The sequence below is a fragment of the Hippopotamus amphibius genome, chromosome 12 (genome assembly GCF_030028045.1).
Source record: "Hippopotamus amphibius kiboko isolate mHipAmp2 chromosome 12, mHipAmp2.hap2, whole genome shotgun sequence".
NCBI lineage: Eukaryota > Metazoa > Chordata > Mammalia > Artiodactyla > Hippopotamidae > Hippopotamus > Hippopotamus amphibius.
Genome location: NC_080197.1, coordinates 90,950,301 through 90,969,865, shown reverse-complemented (window position 1 = coordinate 90,969,865; position 19,565 = coordinate 90,950,301). Strand labels below are relative to the sequence as shown.

General features: G+C 32.1%; 1 protein-coding gene across 1 annotated transcript in view; it reads left to right on the top strand.

Moving 5' to 3' along the window:
- ARID2 (AT-rich interaction domain 2) overlaps nt 1-19,565 on the top strand; it is a 158,453-nt gene that overhangs the window by 82,983 nt on the left and 55,905 nt on the right. The window contains exons 5-11 of the mRNA XM_057701724.1: nt 1,661-1,879; nt 5,248-5,315; nt 13,686-13,752; nt 13,848-14,098; nt 14,420-14,516; nt 14,612-14,821; nt 15,686-15,853. Of these exons, the coding sequence (XP_057557707.1) occupies nt 1,661-1,879; nt 5,248-5,315; nt 13,686-13,752; nt 13,848-14,098; nt 14,420-14,516; nt 14,612-14,821; nt 15,686-15,853 (1,080 nt within the window). The remainder of the gene's footprint in view (nt 1-1,660; nt 1,880-5,247; nt 5,316-13,685; nt 13,753-13,847; nt 14,099-14,419; nt 14,517-14,611; nt 14,822-15,685; nt 15,854-19,565) is intronic.

The following is a 19,565-nucleotide window of genomic DNA, read 5'->3' as shown; positions in this document are numbered from 1 at the left end:
TTTTAGAATTGAAGAGGTGTCTCCTCAGATATCTACATTAGGAAATGAAGAAGTTTCTTACGTACACGACTTTCTTCTGTGGCATGTTATGACAATGGATTCCTACTTGTGATTCCATTTAGTGACATTTTAAAAAGATTTTTTTTCAAATCCATATTTTTCTGAAATGTTTTATATAGCAGTTTTCTAACTCTTGTTTCTTGCCTTTTCCCGTTAAACTAATTAGATCTTTATGTGAAAAATGTACTGGGGTATATGTCTCAGGACATAGCTGCCAAGGCCTAAACTGCACCAATTTAGAGTCAATATTTCTAGAAATATAACATTTTCTGATATGTATATATCATGAGTATATAATATATTAGTGTTCTGTAATCCTATCTTCCCTACCTTCAGAGTTCTAAAAATGTTTTAATTCTCCTACATAAAATCTTAGTTAGGAAAAGATTTTGTTAGGACACAAAAGCATGAACGGTAGAGGTAAAGATTTATAAATCAGACTTCATCAAAATTAAAACTCTTTGAAGACATTGTTAAGAAATTGAAAAAGCAAACCATTCACTATCTGTGAGAAAATATTTACAAAACAAATATTAGATAAGCGAGTCACTCATAATTTTAAACTGACAGTATTAAGTACTGACAAGGATGCACAGCACCAGGGACTCTCATGCATCGCTGGTGGAAAAACAAATATTACAGCCACTTTGGAAAACAGTTTCACGGTTTCTTACAAAGGTAAATATACACTTTGTATGACCCAGCAATCCACGAGAAATGAAGAAATATGACCACACAAAGTCCTGTATGTGAATGTTTATAGCGACTGCATTCAAAAGTGCCCAAAACCAGAAACAGTCCAAATGTCTACAACTAGGGAATGGATAAACAAATTGTGTTACAGCCATACTATAGCAATAAAAGGGAACCAACTACTGATTCACACATCAGAATGGATATTAACCTCAAAAGCATTTTGCTAAATGAAATAAATTAGTCACAAAAAGATATATACTGTGTGATTCTGTTTATTTGGCATTTTGAAATAAAGTAGATCAGTGGTTGTTTATGGATAGAGGAGAGGATCGGCTACAAAGGAACATAAAGAAACTTCTTTGGGGTGATAGAAATACTCTCTATCTCTGTTGTGGTTATGATTAAAAGACTATCAAATCTCCTAGAACTGTAGAGCTGGAAAGCATGAATTTTACATGTTAATTACATGGCAAAAAGAAAATCAGACCTGAAAAAGTAATAATCCTCCAAAAATTGGGTAAAGAAGGTAGGCAGCGTGTTTAGAAACATGATATTGTTAAAAATTTCAAAGGAACCAGTCTTTCTGGCTTACAGTATTTAAAAATCAGAATAAGTCTCTTGAAATACAAGAATAAAAAATGTAGATTAGGTAAATTAAAATAAAGATACAGGAGTAATTTGGCAATGATATCCAACAGAATATGTACATTTTTTGTATTTTAATCCTTTTCTAGGAATGTAATTTTAACTGAAGAAGCTTAGAAAGTTGAACTCTGTAAACTTCTACTCAGTATATATTTTATAACAGAAAACAAGCTTCTGTCCAATATTCAGAAGATATTAACCATAAATGGTTTCTAATCCTTGATATGCTTAATGGTTTTTTTGTTTTTGTCTTTGTTAGATTATTTGCGTCAAAGTTATGGGCTGTCTATGGACTTCAATTCGCCAAATGATTATAATAAATTGGTGCTTTCACTATTATCTGGACTCCCAAATGAAGTGGACTTTGCTATTAATGTATGCACTCTCCTATCAAATGAAAGCAAACACGTCATGCAACTTGAAAAAGACCCTAAAATCATCACTTTATTACTTGCTAATGCTGGGGTGTTTGACGACAGTAAGTTTTAGGCTTAACGTATTGTACAATCAGTCATCTAGTAAAGGTGTTAACAGATTTTTTTTTAAAGGTTTTTAAGGAGAAAAGTACTTTTTATTAAGCAATGTAATAGCATTCTTTATTTGCTTTTGCTATATTGAATGTATTATTTAAAATAATGAATGTTTGGATTTTTTTTTAACCTTATATATTTGAATAGTAATTTAGCCTCACTAGAGCTTTCAGAATTAAAATGCTGTATTTTGCTTAGAGTAAATGTGGGTTTGTTGATTTGAGAAGATTGATATAAAATTCCGGTAGCGAAAACTAGGACCTGGAAGAAATTGTTTTTTGAAGTCTATTTTTGCTGGTTTGTGTTTATAATTTTTAACTAAACAGTTTAGGTCAATGCATTTGAAAGTTTGCTGCATAAATAATCAAAATAAGAATTATCAAATATTTCTTATTGTTTTTACTTGGAGGATTTGCTGGTTGTAGGTTTTTGTAAATTAAGTTCTTTGTTTTATGTGAAACTATCTCAAATCTAGGTTACTCTTCAGACCAAATTGTTCAGTTCTCTAATTGCAGTTTTTTTTCCCTAATTGTAGTTTAATAGGGATTTAGAAAATACTTTTTGAAATTTTTTCTTGCTCATATTTTTTCTATTTAAAACATCTATGTCCACTGAATGTTATTGATATAAATATTTTTTTTGCTTCTCAACTCTCCTTTTACCCCAATACCATTGTAACTTCGTTTGCCAGAAGTATATTCTATTAATGGATGAAGGTATTGATATATTTTGAAATTATTTTATCATACAGGAAACTATATAGAACAATAGATACAGTCTGAGAATTGCTTGTAATGTTTTATAGGTTCATGAGTATTTTTGTTTTTATCTTTATAAAGCAACATGTTTGCAGATGAGTTCATTTTTCTGTAATTTGATTGGGTCAGTAGTGTAATTTTCAAACATACTTTTATTTAGGATTACCTAAGTAGGATTCCATTGTTGTCGTTGTTGTTGTTGGCCATGCCACGTGACTTGTGGGATCTTAGTTCCCCGACCAGGGATTGAACCCAGGGATTGAACCCAGGCCCTCGGCAGTGAGAGTACGGAGTCCTAACCACTGGACTGCCAGGGAATTCCCAAAGTAGGAGTCCTTAAATTTTAACATGTATTTATTTTGTATGAAGACATTTTGGAATTAAACAAAAGTGAAAATTAGTTTCTTACTCTGCCTGAACCTATTCTTGGTTACATGGAGGAGGAACAAAAATCAGCGCTTACCAGTTTGTATTGTAACTTTGAACACCTAAATTTGTCTCACTTTCACCTTCTTTGTTTCCTAATATTTCATCTTGATCTTTTAAAGGCATTTTCAGCATTTAATATAAAATGGAGTTTAAAATTGTTTCACATGTTTTAGAAATCTTAAAATGAAGTTTTTAAAAAGAGTAAATATTCTGACTAGAATAATTGTAGTGAATTCTTACCATTTCATCATTGAATAAGGATTATATTTGTATATATGATAAAAGTGAGCTTACCAGTTTTGATGCACTGAGTTATGATATTCTTTAGACCCAGTTTATCTTCTCGCATTCTTTAGTACTTTTGTTTATCTCAGCCTAAATTATTATGTAGAGTAGCAATCTAAAATGTTAATAATTTAGCAAATACTATTTAAGGGATATTTCCTTTATTTCAAGAGTCAGAAGTTTAGAGTTCCAGAGTACATAGGAAGACCATATAAGTAAAACAGTGGTTTTACATTATGAAGATAATTCTTTTGAGTTTGAAGATTAAGGGTATATTTGATTATGGATATATTTCATTAGGCTCTTGAGAGGTTTTGGATTTTTTTAGGGCGTGAATTTTAGTATATGTGCTGCCGAAGCGAGCACAGGGCGTGAATTTTAATTGAGAGAAAATGTAGATACCACTTCCTTTGAAAGTGTGGAATGTTTATACGTTATATGTGTTTGAAGAAGTATAATAAAAATTCCATGTGACAAATTTAATTTTTCCATCTTACATTTCCATTCAGTATTCTTTTCCCTTTGAAGTTTCTTCTTTATAAGGTTTTCTTCAGGACAAACAAAATCTTGTTTCTTAAGTGGTGTGTGGGCTTCATTTTTCTGGTTAAGCTGCTGCATATATATAAATTTGATATTTTATGAAATTCTTTAGGTTACTGTAGTTTTATTTTTTTAAAAATTTCACATCTATTCTTTATTTTGTGTCTTCATGATCCTACTATCAATGTAATGTTAAATCATTTCCATTCTTCACCCTTTTTAATACTTTTTCAATGAGTAGTCTTATTCTAACCTAAGTACTTTACAAACTTTAACTCAATAAAGTAAATATTAGATCTGTACTTAAAGGTTTAATAAGACTACAAACATTCAGTAAATGTCTTATAAGAGAAAATATATCCATGTTATGCATGTCATAACACATCCACTAAGGAGGCTTACTTTGTTGTTTTAAAGAATTATATTCATAAAACTAGTTTTTCTGTTAACAGTTGCCACTATGTAGTTTTCTTTCTGCATTTGAAAACCAGTAGCTTTCATTACAGAATACAGATAATTACAGATAGTTGATGAAAGTACTTAACCTAATTTTTGAACAGAGATGCTTATTGTGTCACAGCTTAGACATTTGTATTATACAACTTTACTAATTTAGTAAAGTTGTCTAGTCTCATAATTGACAAAATGAGTTAGCAACATAGAGGAGAAAAAAATGATATAACGTATCTATATACCTTAACCTCTGTTGTGAGAGGCAGAGGCAGGGTGTTATGAAGAAAAAGATTTTGAAAATAGATGGTTTGACTTTCCTCCTAAAACAACTTTATCAAGAAATATAAACAAGCTATAGGGCTGAGAATGTTTCCTACAGGAGATTTCATTTGTGGTAATTATTCCCAAAGAATGCCTTGCCCATTAATACTTCAAATATGAATTACATAATTATTTTTGAAATGAATGTGAAGATTTAAAATTATAACAGTTTGGCAATTTAATAGCAATAGCATCAGTTTGACTTTTTAATGTTTCTCTTCTACAAATGAAAACTAATGCACAGTAACTATTACAGTACTTTTCATTTTTTTATTATTGTCTGTATAACTACTATGAAAGTAAGTTGTGTATTTTTAGATTGTAGTGACAGAGACTCTCTTTAAATTCTATAATTTAAAAAAATTGTATTTCAAAAGAAATTGTCATGTCTTTCTGTCATTTATTATGAAACAATTTTTAATGAACAAGATATCTTAAGATGTATTTTTCTGTTTTTCCAAACCTACCTATTAAGGAACCAAGTGAAAGAAATAATTTCATTTTACTGAATGCACTGTTTATTCTTTTAGCTTTAGGATCCTTTTCTACTGTATTTGGAGAAGAATGGAAGGAGAAGACTGATAGAGATTTCGTTAAGGTAATTCATGTAATTAAAATATTGAACCATTGAATTACATGTAGCCAAAAGCCAAGGGTCAGTGGTTGCTTATCTTATATACGAATTGTGATTAAGTTGAGTAAAAAATCATTTAGAATAGCTAATAAACAGAAGTAAAGTTTTTATTTTATCATACATTGATTTCTGAGAATGATAAATCTTTAACAAAAGCAGTGAATTTAATGATACCCAGACTGTTACTCACAGTCTGGGTAATTTCCTTAGGATTCTTTTTCAGTTCATTTAATCACTCTAAAGCTGTGTCTAATATGGCACTTGATTTGTTTATTAAGTTTCATTGTAGTGACTGTGTTTTAATTTCTAGAAATTCTCATTGTATTTTTTCAAATTTGCCCTTTTGGAGCTTCTCCTTTTATACTTTTATAATTTTTAAAATATATATTTAAAATATATTTTTATTAGTACAATTAAGTTTTATATGAATTAAATGTATGATATATAAACAAGTGAATATATCATATTTTATATGTAAAATATAAATTAAAAATTAAACATGTACATATATGTATATGATAGTGCTAATATCCAAGTCTCCTACAACTCTAATTCTGCTGACTCTGACTCAGTGGATTATTCCTTTGTGTTTTATAACGTTGGTTTATAAATTTCAGCAGACTTGTTTCTGTAGGATTTTTGTACAGATTGGCTCAAGAGTATTTCTTCATTTCTATGTTGCTTTTGCCAGTCTCTTGAAAGGAAATACTGATCAGAATGACTTTATATTAATTTTTTTTATTGGAGATTTTTCTGATTACTCTGATAGTAAAACAAATCCATGGGAGATGTGGAGCAGGCTAATGGTGAAATATATCATGGGTTGTTTTTAACTCAAAGCTCAAGTATAGAGACAGTCAATCCCTTTCATTGCATTTTTAATTCCCAGCTTTACAAGCTAACCCAAAGTTCTATATTCTTTTCTTACCCCACCCACTGAAAGCCAAGCCTCTTGATTGTAGTTAGGCAGATAATTTCTTTAACTCCAGAAAACTGGTGAGTAAAATTTAAGATGCACAAAAAAGTCATTAAAGTAACACATGCAGTCACAATGGGGAATGGGGGTTGTCAGTATAATTACTAATCATGTGAAATCAAGAAGACACAGCTATGTTGAAGATGAATAGATGTCACCTCTGTTGTATGTTTTCATTAATTTCTGCTATTTATATTTTATTCTACATACTATATTCTTTGGGTTTAATTTTCTTCACTTTTTCTAATTTCTTGGGCTGGTGCTTACAGTTATTGATTTTTGTTTTTATTTTTTCTAATATTTACTTTTAAAGCCATAAAATTCCATCCAAGCACACATTTAACTTTATACTTCCAATTTTGAAATTTCATGTTTCTATTATAACTCATTTTTTTTTTTACATTTCTTAACTTTTAATTATTTTTATTTTTTATTTTTTTTAATTTATTTATTATTATTTTTTGGGGGGCACACCAAGTTCAATCATCTGTTTTTATACACATATCCCCGTATTCCCTCCCTCCCTCGACTCCCCCCCACCCTCCCCGTCCTAGTCCTCTAAGGCATCATCCATCCTCTAGTTGAACTCCCTTTGTTATACAGCAACTTCCCACTGGCTGTTTTACAGTTGGTAGTATATATATGTCTATGCTACTCTCTCACTGCGTCTCAGCTTCCCCTATTATAACTCATTTTAAAATGTCTTCTAATTTCCATTATGATTTTCTCTCTGAAACGTAGATTATTTAGAAGGGAGTTTTCTTAATTTCCAAAAACATATGAAAAATTTTCCAGTTTCCTTTTCTCATTAATATCTTACTGAATTTCAGTATGTTCAGAGACATACTCTGTATAATTTTAAACCTTTGAAATGTCTTCACCCTTTATTTGGTAGCTTGGCATTGATCAGATTTTATAAGCACTCCATGTGTATTTGAAAATAATACATACAGGCATATCTTGTTTTATTGCGCTTCACTTTCTTGTGCTTCGCAGATACACTTTTACAATTTGAAGCTTTGTGGCAACCCTGCATTGAGCAAGTTTATCAGTGCCATTTTTCCAACAGTATTTGCTCATTTCATGTGTCTGTGTCCCATTTTGGTAATTCTCTCAATATTTCAAACTTTTTCGTTATTATTATTATGTTTGTTTTGGTCATCTGTGATCAGTGATGTTTGATTTTCGTGCTATAACTCATTGAAGATTCAGATGATGGTTAACGTTTTTTTAGCGATAAAGTATTTTCTAATCATGGTATGTACGCTTTTTTTAAGGCATAATGCTATTGCACACTTAATAGACTACAATGTAGTATAAACATAACTTTTATATACACTGAGAAACCAGAATTTGTGTTGACTCACTTTATTATGATGTTTCCTTTATTGTGGTTGTCTGGAACTGAACCTGTAATATCTCCAAGGTATGCCTGTATTCTGAAGTTGTTGGGTATAAGTTTCTATATGTCAGTTAATCCAACACAGTTAATCATTTTTTAAAAAAATTTTCACTGGAGTATAGTTGATTTACAATGTTGTGTTAGTTTCAGGTGTACAGCAAAAGTGAATCATTTATACATTTGCATATATCCATCCTGTTTTAGAGTCTTTTCCCATATAGGTTATTACAGAGTATTGAGTAGGGTAGGTCCTTTTTTAGCTATCTATTTTATATATAGTAGTGTGTATATGTTAATCTCAATGTCCAAATTTATATACCCACCCACCCCCACCCCCTGCTTTTGATTTTGGTAACCGTAAGTTTGTTTTCTACGTCTGTGACTCTATTTCTGTTTTGTAAATAAGTTTGTACCACTTTTTTTAGATACCACATATAAGTAATATCATATGATACTTGTCTTTGTCTGACTTACTTCACTTAGTGTGATAATCTCTAGGTCCATCATATTTCTGCAAATGACATTATTTTGTTCTTTTATATGGCTGAGTAATATTCCATCGTATATATGTACCACATCTTCTTTATCCATTCCTCTGTTGATGGACATTTAGGTTGCTTCCATGCCCTGGCTATCTTAAATAGTGCTGCAATGTATCTTTTTGAATTATGGCAACATAATTAATCATGATATTTATATTTCTACATTAGTACTGACTTTTTCATCTGTTTCTTCATTTATGAAGAGAGATATGTTAAAAGCACCCAGTTTGATTGAGGATGTGTTTCTTTCTCCTTATAGTTCTACAATAATTGTGTTTTTATAGTTTGAGAATGTGTTATTTACTGCACACAAGTATAGTTGTTACCTCTTTCTGGTTAATTGAACATATCATGAAGCATCCTTTTTTACCGTTAAGTCTCCTTTATCCTTTTTTTTGGTGGGGGGGTCTGATATCAGTATAACTGTATCAGCTTCCATTTAGTTGGTGTTTAGATGGTTCATATTTTACTTTCAATCTTTTTTATCCTTATATTTTAGGTGATTTTTTTTGTAAATAAAATATATTTGGGCTTTTTTTCCCCCAGTGTGAAGAACTTTGTTTTTAAACTAGTGCACTTTCCCATCTACATTAAATGTAATTTTGATATAATTATGTTTAAATATACCATGTTCTGAATTGGTTTCTATATGTCCTGCCTGTTTGGGTTTGTTTTCTTTCCTTCTCCTTTCTTACCTTTTTTCAATTGATTTGACTGAGTATTGTTTATTATTCAATTTTCTGCCTACTTAGTTTTTATATACACTTTTTCTATCTTCTCATTGATCATATTAGAAATTATATTTTAATCCTTACTAATTTAATAAATTGGTACTTTTACCTCATCTTAGATAATTTCAAGGACAATAGAACAATTCCCTCTCTGTTTCCTCACTTTTGATTTATATACTACTTTTGTTGTGCATTGTTGCTCTTTTTCAGATCTCTTAAATAGCATCTTGGACCAGTGGTTTTAAACTTTTTTTCTTGTCTTTTATCAGCATGTAAAGCTATAAATTCCCTCTATAAACTGCTTTAGCCGTTTCCTATCATTTACTTTCATAATTATTATTACTACTGATTTTTAGTCACATTCCATTTTTGTCAGAGAACATAGTCTATGTGATTTCAGTCTTTAAAACTTGTCAGGACTTGTTTTATGGCTCAGCATATGGTGAGTGTTTTATGCACACTTGAAAAGAATGTTTGTGGTACTATTGTTGGATGTAGTATTTGTTAATAATGATTAAATCAAGATCATTGACAGTGTTGTTCAAGATTTCTGTCATTAATGCTTTTCTATTTCATTGTTGTATGATTCCTTGAGAGATGTGTTGAAATTATCAACTATAATTATAACTGTTTATATCCCCTATCAGTTCTGTCAGTTTTTGCTTCATGTATTTTGAACCTTGATTATTAGTGGCATGTACATTTAGGATTATTACACTTTCTTAATGATTTTGCCATTATGAATTATTCCCCCGACCTCTGGTAATATCCCTTATCCTGAAGTCTCTTGTCTGGTATTATTTATCAGCACCAGCTTTTTTATGATTAATGTTTTCATCATATATCTTTTTCCATCACTATGCTTTTCATCTGTAGTTTTATGTATAGTGTTTCTTGTAGATGGCTTATAGTTGAGGCTTTCTTCTGCTGCCTTCAGTGTACCTTTTCCAAAATTTCTTCCTTTTCATCAGTGCATTCAGACCGTTTATACTTTATGAGCACTTTAAAGGTAACATTTCACTGGCGTCTTGTTTGCATTATTGCTGACAATAAGTCAGTTTCATTCTTATTGTTCTTCCTGTGTGATATGTTTTATCTGACTGCTTTTAAGTGTTCTCTTTGTCATTATATAATGTGCCTTGTTGTGGTTTTTATATTTATTTATTTATTTAGCTTTTTTTGCTTGGGGTTTATTTAGCTTCTTGGTTTGGTATTTTTCATCAGATTTGGAAAGTTTTTGGCAATTATTTCTTCAAAATATTTTATTTCCCCTCCTGCTTTTCTGGAACTTTTCTACAGGCCACTGTGGCTCTATTCATTGTTTTTAGACCTTTTTGTTTTCTGTGTAGTTCATTGTGAATTAGTTTCTATTGGTACATTTTTATTTTCTCTTTTCCAATTAAGGCCATGTAGTCATATTTTTTTATTTCAGATATGTTTTTCAACTCTAGAAATTCCATTTGTTTCTCTTTTATATTGTCCCACATTTCTCTCAATTGTGTTCATATTTTCCTTTAAATCCTTGAGCATATTTAGTAATAGTTGTTTTAAAGTTCTTGTCTGCTAGTTTCACTGTTTTTATTATTTCTGGGTCTTTTTTTTGTTGAAACTGATTTTTGCCTTAGTTATGAGTCATATTTCCTACTTCCTTTGTACATCTAGTAATTTTTTTATTAGATATAGATATTGGGACTATTACATTATTTAGTGTCTGATTTTGGTGTCTTCCAAGAATGCTGAACATTGTTCTGGCATGCTTTTAATTAATATATGAATAATTGTTTTTAAATTTTGTTATGACAAATACAGGGCTAGTTTATCTTTATTCCTGAGGTGTGGCCTTTTTTGGACCTGAATTAGCTGTATATATATATATATATATATATATAGAAAGAGAGAGAGAGAGAGGGAGAAAGAGAGAGATGACATATAGATATATATATACATATATCTTCTCAGTTTAGTAATTGCTATGATCTCTTGGGTTTATTGCCTCAGTGACATTGTCTAGAAAGAGTATCTTAGTAAAGATATGGGGCAGTCATTGGGCTCACCTCATTTATTTCCCATCTTTCAGTGATTACTGTTTTGCATTGCTTGTTGTCCAGTCTCTGAAAACAATTGTTTTATACATTTTGGTTTATGATGAGATGACTACTGCCGTACCATTGTGGCCTGAGCAAAACTGTCTTCTAAACATTTTTCATAGATTTTAATTTTATGTATATTATTACCCATAAGACTTTTAAAAATATTTTATTTATTCAGCATTTATTTTGACTTAAGTCACATCTACCTTTTCATGCATTTTTTTTTTCTGTTGCAGGTTTGCAGATGATATTTTTCTCAATTTTCATTTGTTAGAAAATGTCTTTATTTCAGCTTTATTCTTGAAGAGCAATTTCACTGTGTAAAGATTCTCCTTTGGTGGATATTTTCTTCCATCACTTTGAAAATATCCCATTGTCTTTTGGCTTCCATTATTTCTTTTACAAAGTTTCCTGTAATTTTAATTGTCTTTTTCAAGGTTATCTGTCCCTTTTCCCACCTTTGCATTTAAGAGTTTTTCTTTGTCTTTGCTTTTCAGGAATTTTATTATGATGCTCCTACACATTTTGTGTATCTTTTCATGGAGTTTGGAGTGCTTCTTAAATCTATGACTTGACATCTTTCAGTTGATTTAGAAAATTCTCAGCCCTGTCTTTTCAAATATTGTTTCTGCCCATTCTTTCTATCTCTCTGCAGGAACTCCAATTAATTTTATTTTAGAACTTCTCACTGTATTGTCTTGAATGCTTCTATTCTGTTCATCCTTCTTGTCTCTTCGTGCTTCTAACTTGGTATTTTTTTCTGCTGTCTCTTCCAATCACTAATTCTTCTTTGAGTTGAAACTAATCATTTATTAAATCTGTCCATCAAGTTCTTATTTTCAGTTCTAGAATATCTATTTAGCTATTTCTTATGGTTTTACTTATGTGCCAAACTTTTCAATCTTTTCTTCCATTTCTTTGTTTTCCATGATCATTTAAAATTCCACTCTGGGGCTTCCTAGGTGGCGCAGTGGTTAAGAATCTGCCTGCCAATGCAGAGGTCACGGGTTCGATCCCAGCTCCAGGAAGATCCCACATGCCGCGGAGCAACTAAGCCCGTGTGCCCAAAAAAAAAAAAGAAAAAAAATTTCACTCTGTTATCTCTACTATTTGAATTTCCTGTGGCCCTTTTTCTTGGTTTTTGAACATTGTCTTATTCCTTCATATGCCTAGTTCTTTTTTATTGTTACCAAACGTTTTTTATCATGAGTTTTTTTGCAGTGAGTCTTTTTGGTGGTAGACCTCTTCTCACATTAGTAACTTTAAATGTAAAGGAACTTTAATTCCCAAAACGAAAATACAGTCATTTAGAAATATACATCAGAATGTTTAAAAAATAAACAGTGAACTAATAGCTCATGTGCTTCGTTATTAGTACAGAAGTAACAAGATAATACAGCTAAATGGCATAGAAAAGTTAAAATTCATTTTGTGTAGACATATTAATATAAAGGCATTTGTTTCTTAGCCTGAAAAAGATTAAGCAGTGGATTTTGACTCATATCCTCTCTCATGTGGATCAAAAAACAGTTTGTAGATATGGAATACTGGAAAGCAACCTAAATATCTGGGTTACAAATTTGTGAACACAAATACTTCACCACTTGCTGTTTGATTTTCTTCTAGATGTAGATTTACTCAGTAGCTAGCCAGCTATGTCTCAGGAGTCTGTAAATAGGAATACTGTGGCTATATGTAGTTTACTAATGGGATTAATGACTGTCACGATTTTCAGGTACTGATGAGCATAAACACTATTTCTAGATATTTTCCATAGCTATATAGTGACCTGAAAATAGCTGTGGTTCATATTGATGACATTGTCAGAGGTACTGCTATTACTACTGTGGTTTGTTTTCTTTTTTTTTTTCTCTGCAATCTTTTTTTTTTTGTTTTGTTTTGTTTTTTGCTTTTTTTTGGCTGCATTGGGTCTTAGTTGTGTCATGCAGGATCTTTGTTGAGGCATGAGGCATCTTTTCATTGCAGTGCCGGCTCTTCGTTGTGGCGTGTAGGCTTCTCTCTAGTTATGGCGAGCAGGTTTTTTCTCTCTAGTTCTGGCACATGGGCTCCCGAGCACATGGGCTCCCGAGCGCATGGGCTCTGTAGTTTGAAGCACGTGGGCTCTCGTTGAGAGCACGCAGGCTTAGTTGCCCCGTAGATGTGGGATCTTAATTCCCTGACCAGGAATCGAACCTGTGTACCCTGCATTGGAAGGTGGATTCTTTACCACTATACCACAAGGGAAGTCCCTGTGATTTGTTTTCTAACATGCAGAGTTGAAGAAAATGCTAAATTTTAGCTAGAGGTTAATGAACATTAAGGTGTCATTTTTTTTCTCCTCATTTATGTTCACAGATGCCCTAATTTCTTTCACAGACCATTTAGGGACCTGTGGGCCCCAGGCCAGAATGATACCTTTGAACTACAGAAAAATCAAGCATTTGTATCAAAGAACTAAGTACAATAGAATATAATGATATCTACATGAGCTAAAAATAGTAGAACTATTATAGTTTTATAGTATGTGTGACTATTTTTGAAGTAATAGGATAGTTACTTATAATTGTCAGAATTGTGTTATTTCTCGTTACAGTTTTGGAAAGACATTGTTGATGATAATGAAGTACGTGACCTCATTTCTGACAGGAACAAGTCTCATGGTAAGTCAATGAGAAAATATTTTAAATAACTTAGAAATATCAATAATAATAAGTAAAAAATCAGTTTAAGTAACATATGTTTTCTTCTGTTATAGAAGGTACATCAGGAGAATGGATTTGGGAATCTTTATTTCATCCACCTCGAAAGCTGGGCATTAATGATATTGAAGGACAACGGGTACTTCAGATTGCAGTGATTTTGCGAAATCTTTCCTTTGAGGAGGGCAATGTTAAGCTCTTGGCAGCTAATCGTACCTGTCTCCGTTTCTTACTACTTTCTGCACATAGTCATTTTATATCTCTAAGGCAATTAGGCCTTGACACATTAGGAAATATTGCAGCTGAGGTAAGCATGTGACAGTAGCTTAAAACAGTTTTTATAGTTAGCACAATATTTACTTTAAAATTTTAGGATGTGGGATTATTATATTTGCCATAATTATGGAATATTAAATGCTTACATGTAGTTTTTGACTGAAGTGGTAGACTTTAATGGAAAAAAAACAAGTTTTTGAAATGATGCTCCAGAGTTATTGATGGCTGTTCTCACAGTAATTACTTTTTTTTAAAGTTATGCAACATTGTTCTCATTTTTATTAAATTTGAAATACACATTTGGATGTAAATTGGAAGAAACCTACCTAGTAGTGTCTTTTCTTTTTTCCAGCTTTTATTGGATCCTGTTGATTTCAAAACTACTCATCTGATGTTTCATACTGTTACAAAATGCCTAATGTCAAGGGATAGATTTTTAAAGATGAGGGGTAAGCGCTCACTTAAGTTTCTCATTGTCTGAAGTACACAAGCTTTTTATCATCTTTTAAAAGACAAATACATGTTTATGTGTGTGTGCTTTCAGGCATGGAAATTTTGGGAAATCTTTGCAAAGCAGAAGATAATGGTGTTTTGATTTGTGAATATGTCGATCAGGACTCATACAGAGAGATCATTTGTCATCTCACTTTACCTGATGTGCTGCTTGTAATCTCAACACTTGAGGTGCTATATATGCTCACAGAAATGGGAGATGTGGCTTGCACAAAAATTGCAAAAGTAGAAAAGAGCATAGGTAAGACTAAACCCAAAAAGCATTTAAGTTATTTTCTTCATTGCGGAAAAAGTATTTAATGTAGTGCTGTAAAAAATCACAATTGATATTTGCGGGTTGACTGCCTGAGGATTCATTACCCTTTCAGACACACTTGTTTGTGTTGTTTGTGTTATTCTTTCTGCCTAGTTTAGATAAGCAAGAAACTTCTATCATGTGGAGACCAGGGTGCATGTGGCTATCAGTAATCTTTATTTCTTCTCTTTATTTCTATTACTGTATATTAAATTTGAAATCAACAAGATGGCTATGTCTGACTCTCTGGGGAGCAGGTCCATCTGTTTCAAGTGGTCAACTGCTGCTATTAAGCAACTAAAGCTGAGTGGAACAAGCTTCCTTCTCTTAGAAATGCTAGTAGTGGTACTATCCTCAAAATAAATGAACTCACCTCCTTAGTGGGTTGTCAGTTTTAAACACACTTACTAAAACATGTCACATTAACATTTTGCTCAGTGATTCACATGATTTTTTTCTTTGGTATAAATACTAAAATCAGAGTTAATGAAGATTTGGCTTGAAAAGTATTATTACTGAGAAATTGAGATGTACTTTCCATATCAGTGGATCCTAAATCTGGCTGTGCATCAGAATCATTTGGGAAGTATTTTTAAAAATGAAGATACCTAACATCCACTTGAGCTTCTAAATCAGTCTTCAGAGATTGAGCCTAAAAATCTTTTTTAAAGATCCACAGATAATTCTGATGTACAATGATTCATAGACTGGCGTTTGAGAAGCAGCATTTTATATAGCATGTGTTTTTCAGCAATGTCATTGTTTTGTAATATCATTGACTAATAACTGTTGGTTTTTAATTTATTTTAGACATGTTAGTGTGTCTGGTTTCTACGGATATTCAGATGTTTGGCGCCGATGCACTGGCTGCAGTAAAACTCGTTGAACATCCAAGTTCCAGCCATCAAGTTTTATCTGAAATTAGGCCACAAGCTGTAGAGCAAGTCCAAACCCAGACCCATGTAGCATCTGCCCCAGGTTAGTGTTTTGTATCATCTTTTTCAGTGTGGTTATTGGTGTGTCACATGTAATACTAAGATAAATTTAAATGTGCAGTACAGGGAACTGATATTTTACATTAAAGTAGGCTAAATGAGAATTGAGTATGTACTTTAATTTCTTAGATAATGTACATTCCAGGAGTAGCAGGATCAAGGTGAGCACAGAGGAAGAATAGTATAATAGAGAAATGAAGTTGAGAAGGATTTAGAATAGTGTGAGGGATTAGATATTATTCACAACTGTGAGAGCATTAAGTGCCCTAATGGGTTTGTGATTTTGATCATTGGAAACTGATAGACCAGGAATTGGTTAATCACATATTACCTTATAATTCTCTCAGGTGGTCATCAGAATACATAAATATAACATCCTTATTATTTCTAAATCTCAGACCAAATACCAGAGAATCAGAGCTTGGGATCAGACATGTGTGCATGCATATAGAATTCCTAACACGTGTGTGTATACCTGTACTTGTGCACCCTTTCTAGGATCTCTTGGGTCAATTCTATTTAATTCAAATATCTTTATTTAGAATTCAGACCTGTCCTTCAGCCCTTGGACTTCTTTCGCTGGGCTTATTATGAGTTATGATTTTTATATTTTAGCACTCTCAGCCTTTTTGTGCTCCACCTTCATTTGTCCTAACAAAAACAATCCATCTCTCACCTCACCTGCCCTGTCACCATTCCCAAGGAATTTCTCTTTGCTTGTTTTTTGATGGGGGTGCTCACTCTCTCAGTTGATCTTGACACTTCGTAGTTACTCTGGGAGCTGTGTGGCATGAATTTCTTCAACTTCTTACCCCTTCCCTTACAAACTTCTTAGCATCTGAGCTCAATTCTCCTTCAACTTCCACTTGTCTTAGGAAGAGATGTTAGCTACTTCTGAATCTGTACTCTGAATATCAGTCTTCCCCGACTCCTCATTCCTATATCTTAAACCTCTCTTTCTTTACTTGCTTCTTCAGCCTAGAAATAGCATTCAGATCTTTCTCAACCTCTCCCACTATCCTTAAAACAAAAGTCTCATTTAATCTTTAACTACCACATTCATTTAATCACCTTCATCTTTAACTAGCACATTCATTTAATAACCACATCTTGTTGAGTCTTCCTAAATACTCTGGCCTTTTTGATTGCCAGCACTTAAGACTCAATTTGGACTCCTGTCATCTCTCTCCAGCTACCTTGTTCTCCTCTCATTTTGACTGCTGATCTATTCAGTGAGATTTCTCCCCTAGGCAATGGATCTTAAAGAACCGATACATATTGGAGAATCAATGATCAGAACATTAACAGTTTCTCAACCTTGAAAAGGAAATGCTATTGCCAGTTAAGTGGGTAGTGGGGATATGTTTTTATCCTTAAAGGAGAGACTTTTAAATTAATTTAAAAGATTAAGTTAATTAAGGGCCATAGGGAAACTGTGTTCAACAGAGTGGAATTAATAAATTATCAATGATACACTGAACGATGATGGGTCATTTGAAGAATATTCAAAGGTAATTTTGATGAAAACTGCTATTTTTTGCCTTATTGCTGACCTGTGACCTTAACAAATGAACCCCCCCCCCAACCTAAGAATTGATCCTCATTGGCAAATGGATAAAATTAAATATTCAGAGTTGTGGCTTGCTTATGTATGTAGTAAGCCATTGATAGAGGTTCGAATAGACCTCTAAGAACCTAAAAGAGTTCATTTTTGAGCTGATGAGCCCTTTATTACTTGCTCATCATGAATGACAACTCTGAATTGTTTGATTAGTTACCACTTATAGTTTGGCTTTCCCCCCAGTTTGTTTAATATTGCTTTTGAATGGAATGGTCATCTTCAGATTTTTTGCTCAGTTCCTCTCATCACTACAAAAACTTATATAACCTTTCACTCATTTTTAGGTTGACATTTAAATTTCTTTATCTGAATTTAAATAGTTGCAAATAATATGTTTCTGTGTATAGTATATTGATATTTTAAAATAAAAATAGACTTTTTGTATCCAGTGGGATCTTGATACTTACCATCATCCGTTTAAAAAATAACACAGTCTTAATATTAGAAATTTTACACTATCCCTCTTTCTCCTTGAACTGATATCCATCACCCTATCAGTGCTTACATAGACATTTTAATTGCAAGTTTTTCAGTTTTCTATTACATTATAAAGCTCTAAGTATTTAAAAATTTATTTTATTATTACAAGTTTTAGTAATAAACAGTACATAAAACAATAGTAAATATATTACAGGTTTTTATAAATAATTATTAAATAAAAGATAGTTATTGGAAGTATATCCCTTAATGAAATGGACAAGAGTTTTTTCCCTAGTTCTCCGTAAAATATTACTCTAGTGTGTCTCTGTATGAATATTTTTTATTGCTAGAATAAAATTGGGTTCAGCATTAATTTTATCTTGTTTTTTCCTTTTTATAGATTTAAATTGGAAATGAGGGTAGAACTTAAAATTCTTTGAATTGCTTAGAATTATCTAAAAATTATTTAAGTTGTATGTAATGCTCTTTTGACAATTTGAGTTCTTTGTTTCGGTTGAAATCAAAGAATTAACAATACTTGATTTGCAAAATTATTTGTTGCCCAGTCATTATAGATACTTATTTTTAAGTTTATTGAAAGCATATCAAAAAGATATTAACAAGATATGACTGTAAATTATAGTTGCTACTGTCTTGCTTAGATGCACCTTTTTTAACCTAGTATATTCAGGAAGCGTTAGCACAGTGGTTCTCAAACTTTAGGGTGCATCAGAGTCACCCAGTGGGCTTAAATGCTGACTTCTATATTTTTCTATAAAGAGCCTAAATTCACGCTCTATACCCTGAATTTCTGATTCAGGTGGATTGGAGAATTTTCATTTCTAACAAGTTCCCATGAGATGCTGATGCTTCAGATCAGGGCACTGTACTTTGAGGACCACTGGGTTAGGAAAATTTACATGGTGTTCATTTCAAGACCACAGTGCTTTTTTTGATAAAGTGCTTTTTATCATCTGCATGAATACATTTTTGTCAAAGTCTTGGCGTTGGAGATTTACCTCATTCTATTATGTTAAATGTCTGCCACGTAACCTAACTGATAAAGTTAGTCTTTATTATCAAAAGTATCTTGCCTCAATTTCTGTTATTTAGAAAAAGTCCAACTTTATTTTTCAGTCCAACAAAATGTGTTAATTTGTGTCTCTGTGATACCTTCCTTATTTCAGAATTCTAAGATAGTTAAGCTTGTCATGAGTTTGTCATGTGAATGAAATAAGATGCCATCACCTTCAATATTTCTTTAAAATATTCTGAGTGCTTTACTTATAAGATTCTACCTTTACTTATAAGATTCTACCAAAGTAATGCACTCTTTGATAGTAGGTGAGGGATAGAGGAGGAAAGGACATTAAGCAAAAATTGTCATCCCTTTGTATCTGAATTCAGAACACACCAAAGGGCCAGAATACCCAATTTCTAATGCCATATGTTGCCCTTAACTGTAATATATAAAACACTGGGATAGACCAGAAACTCTACCCTAATACCTTGGTTTAAAGAAGTGTTGTGGACAGTAATGTTTCTGCTTCTCCCTTTGGTATTCTAGAGGTTTTATACCATCATCATCATCATCATAGCTAACATAGTAGCACTTAACTGTGTGCCAGGCATTGCTTTAGGTGACTTACACATA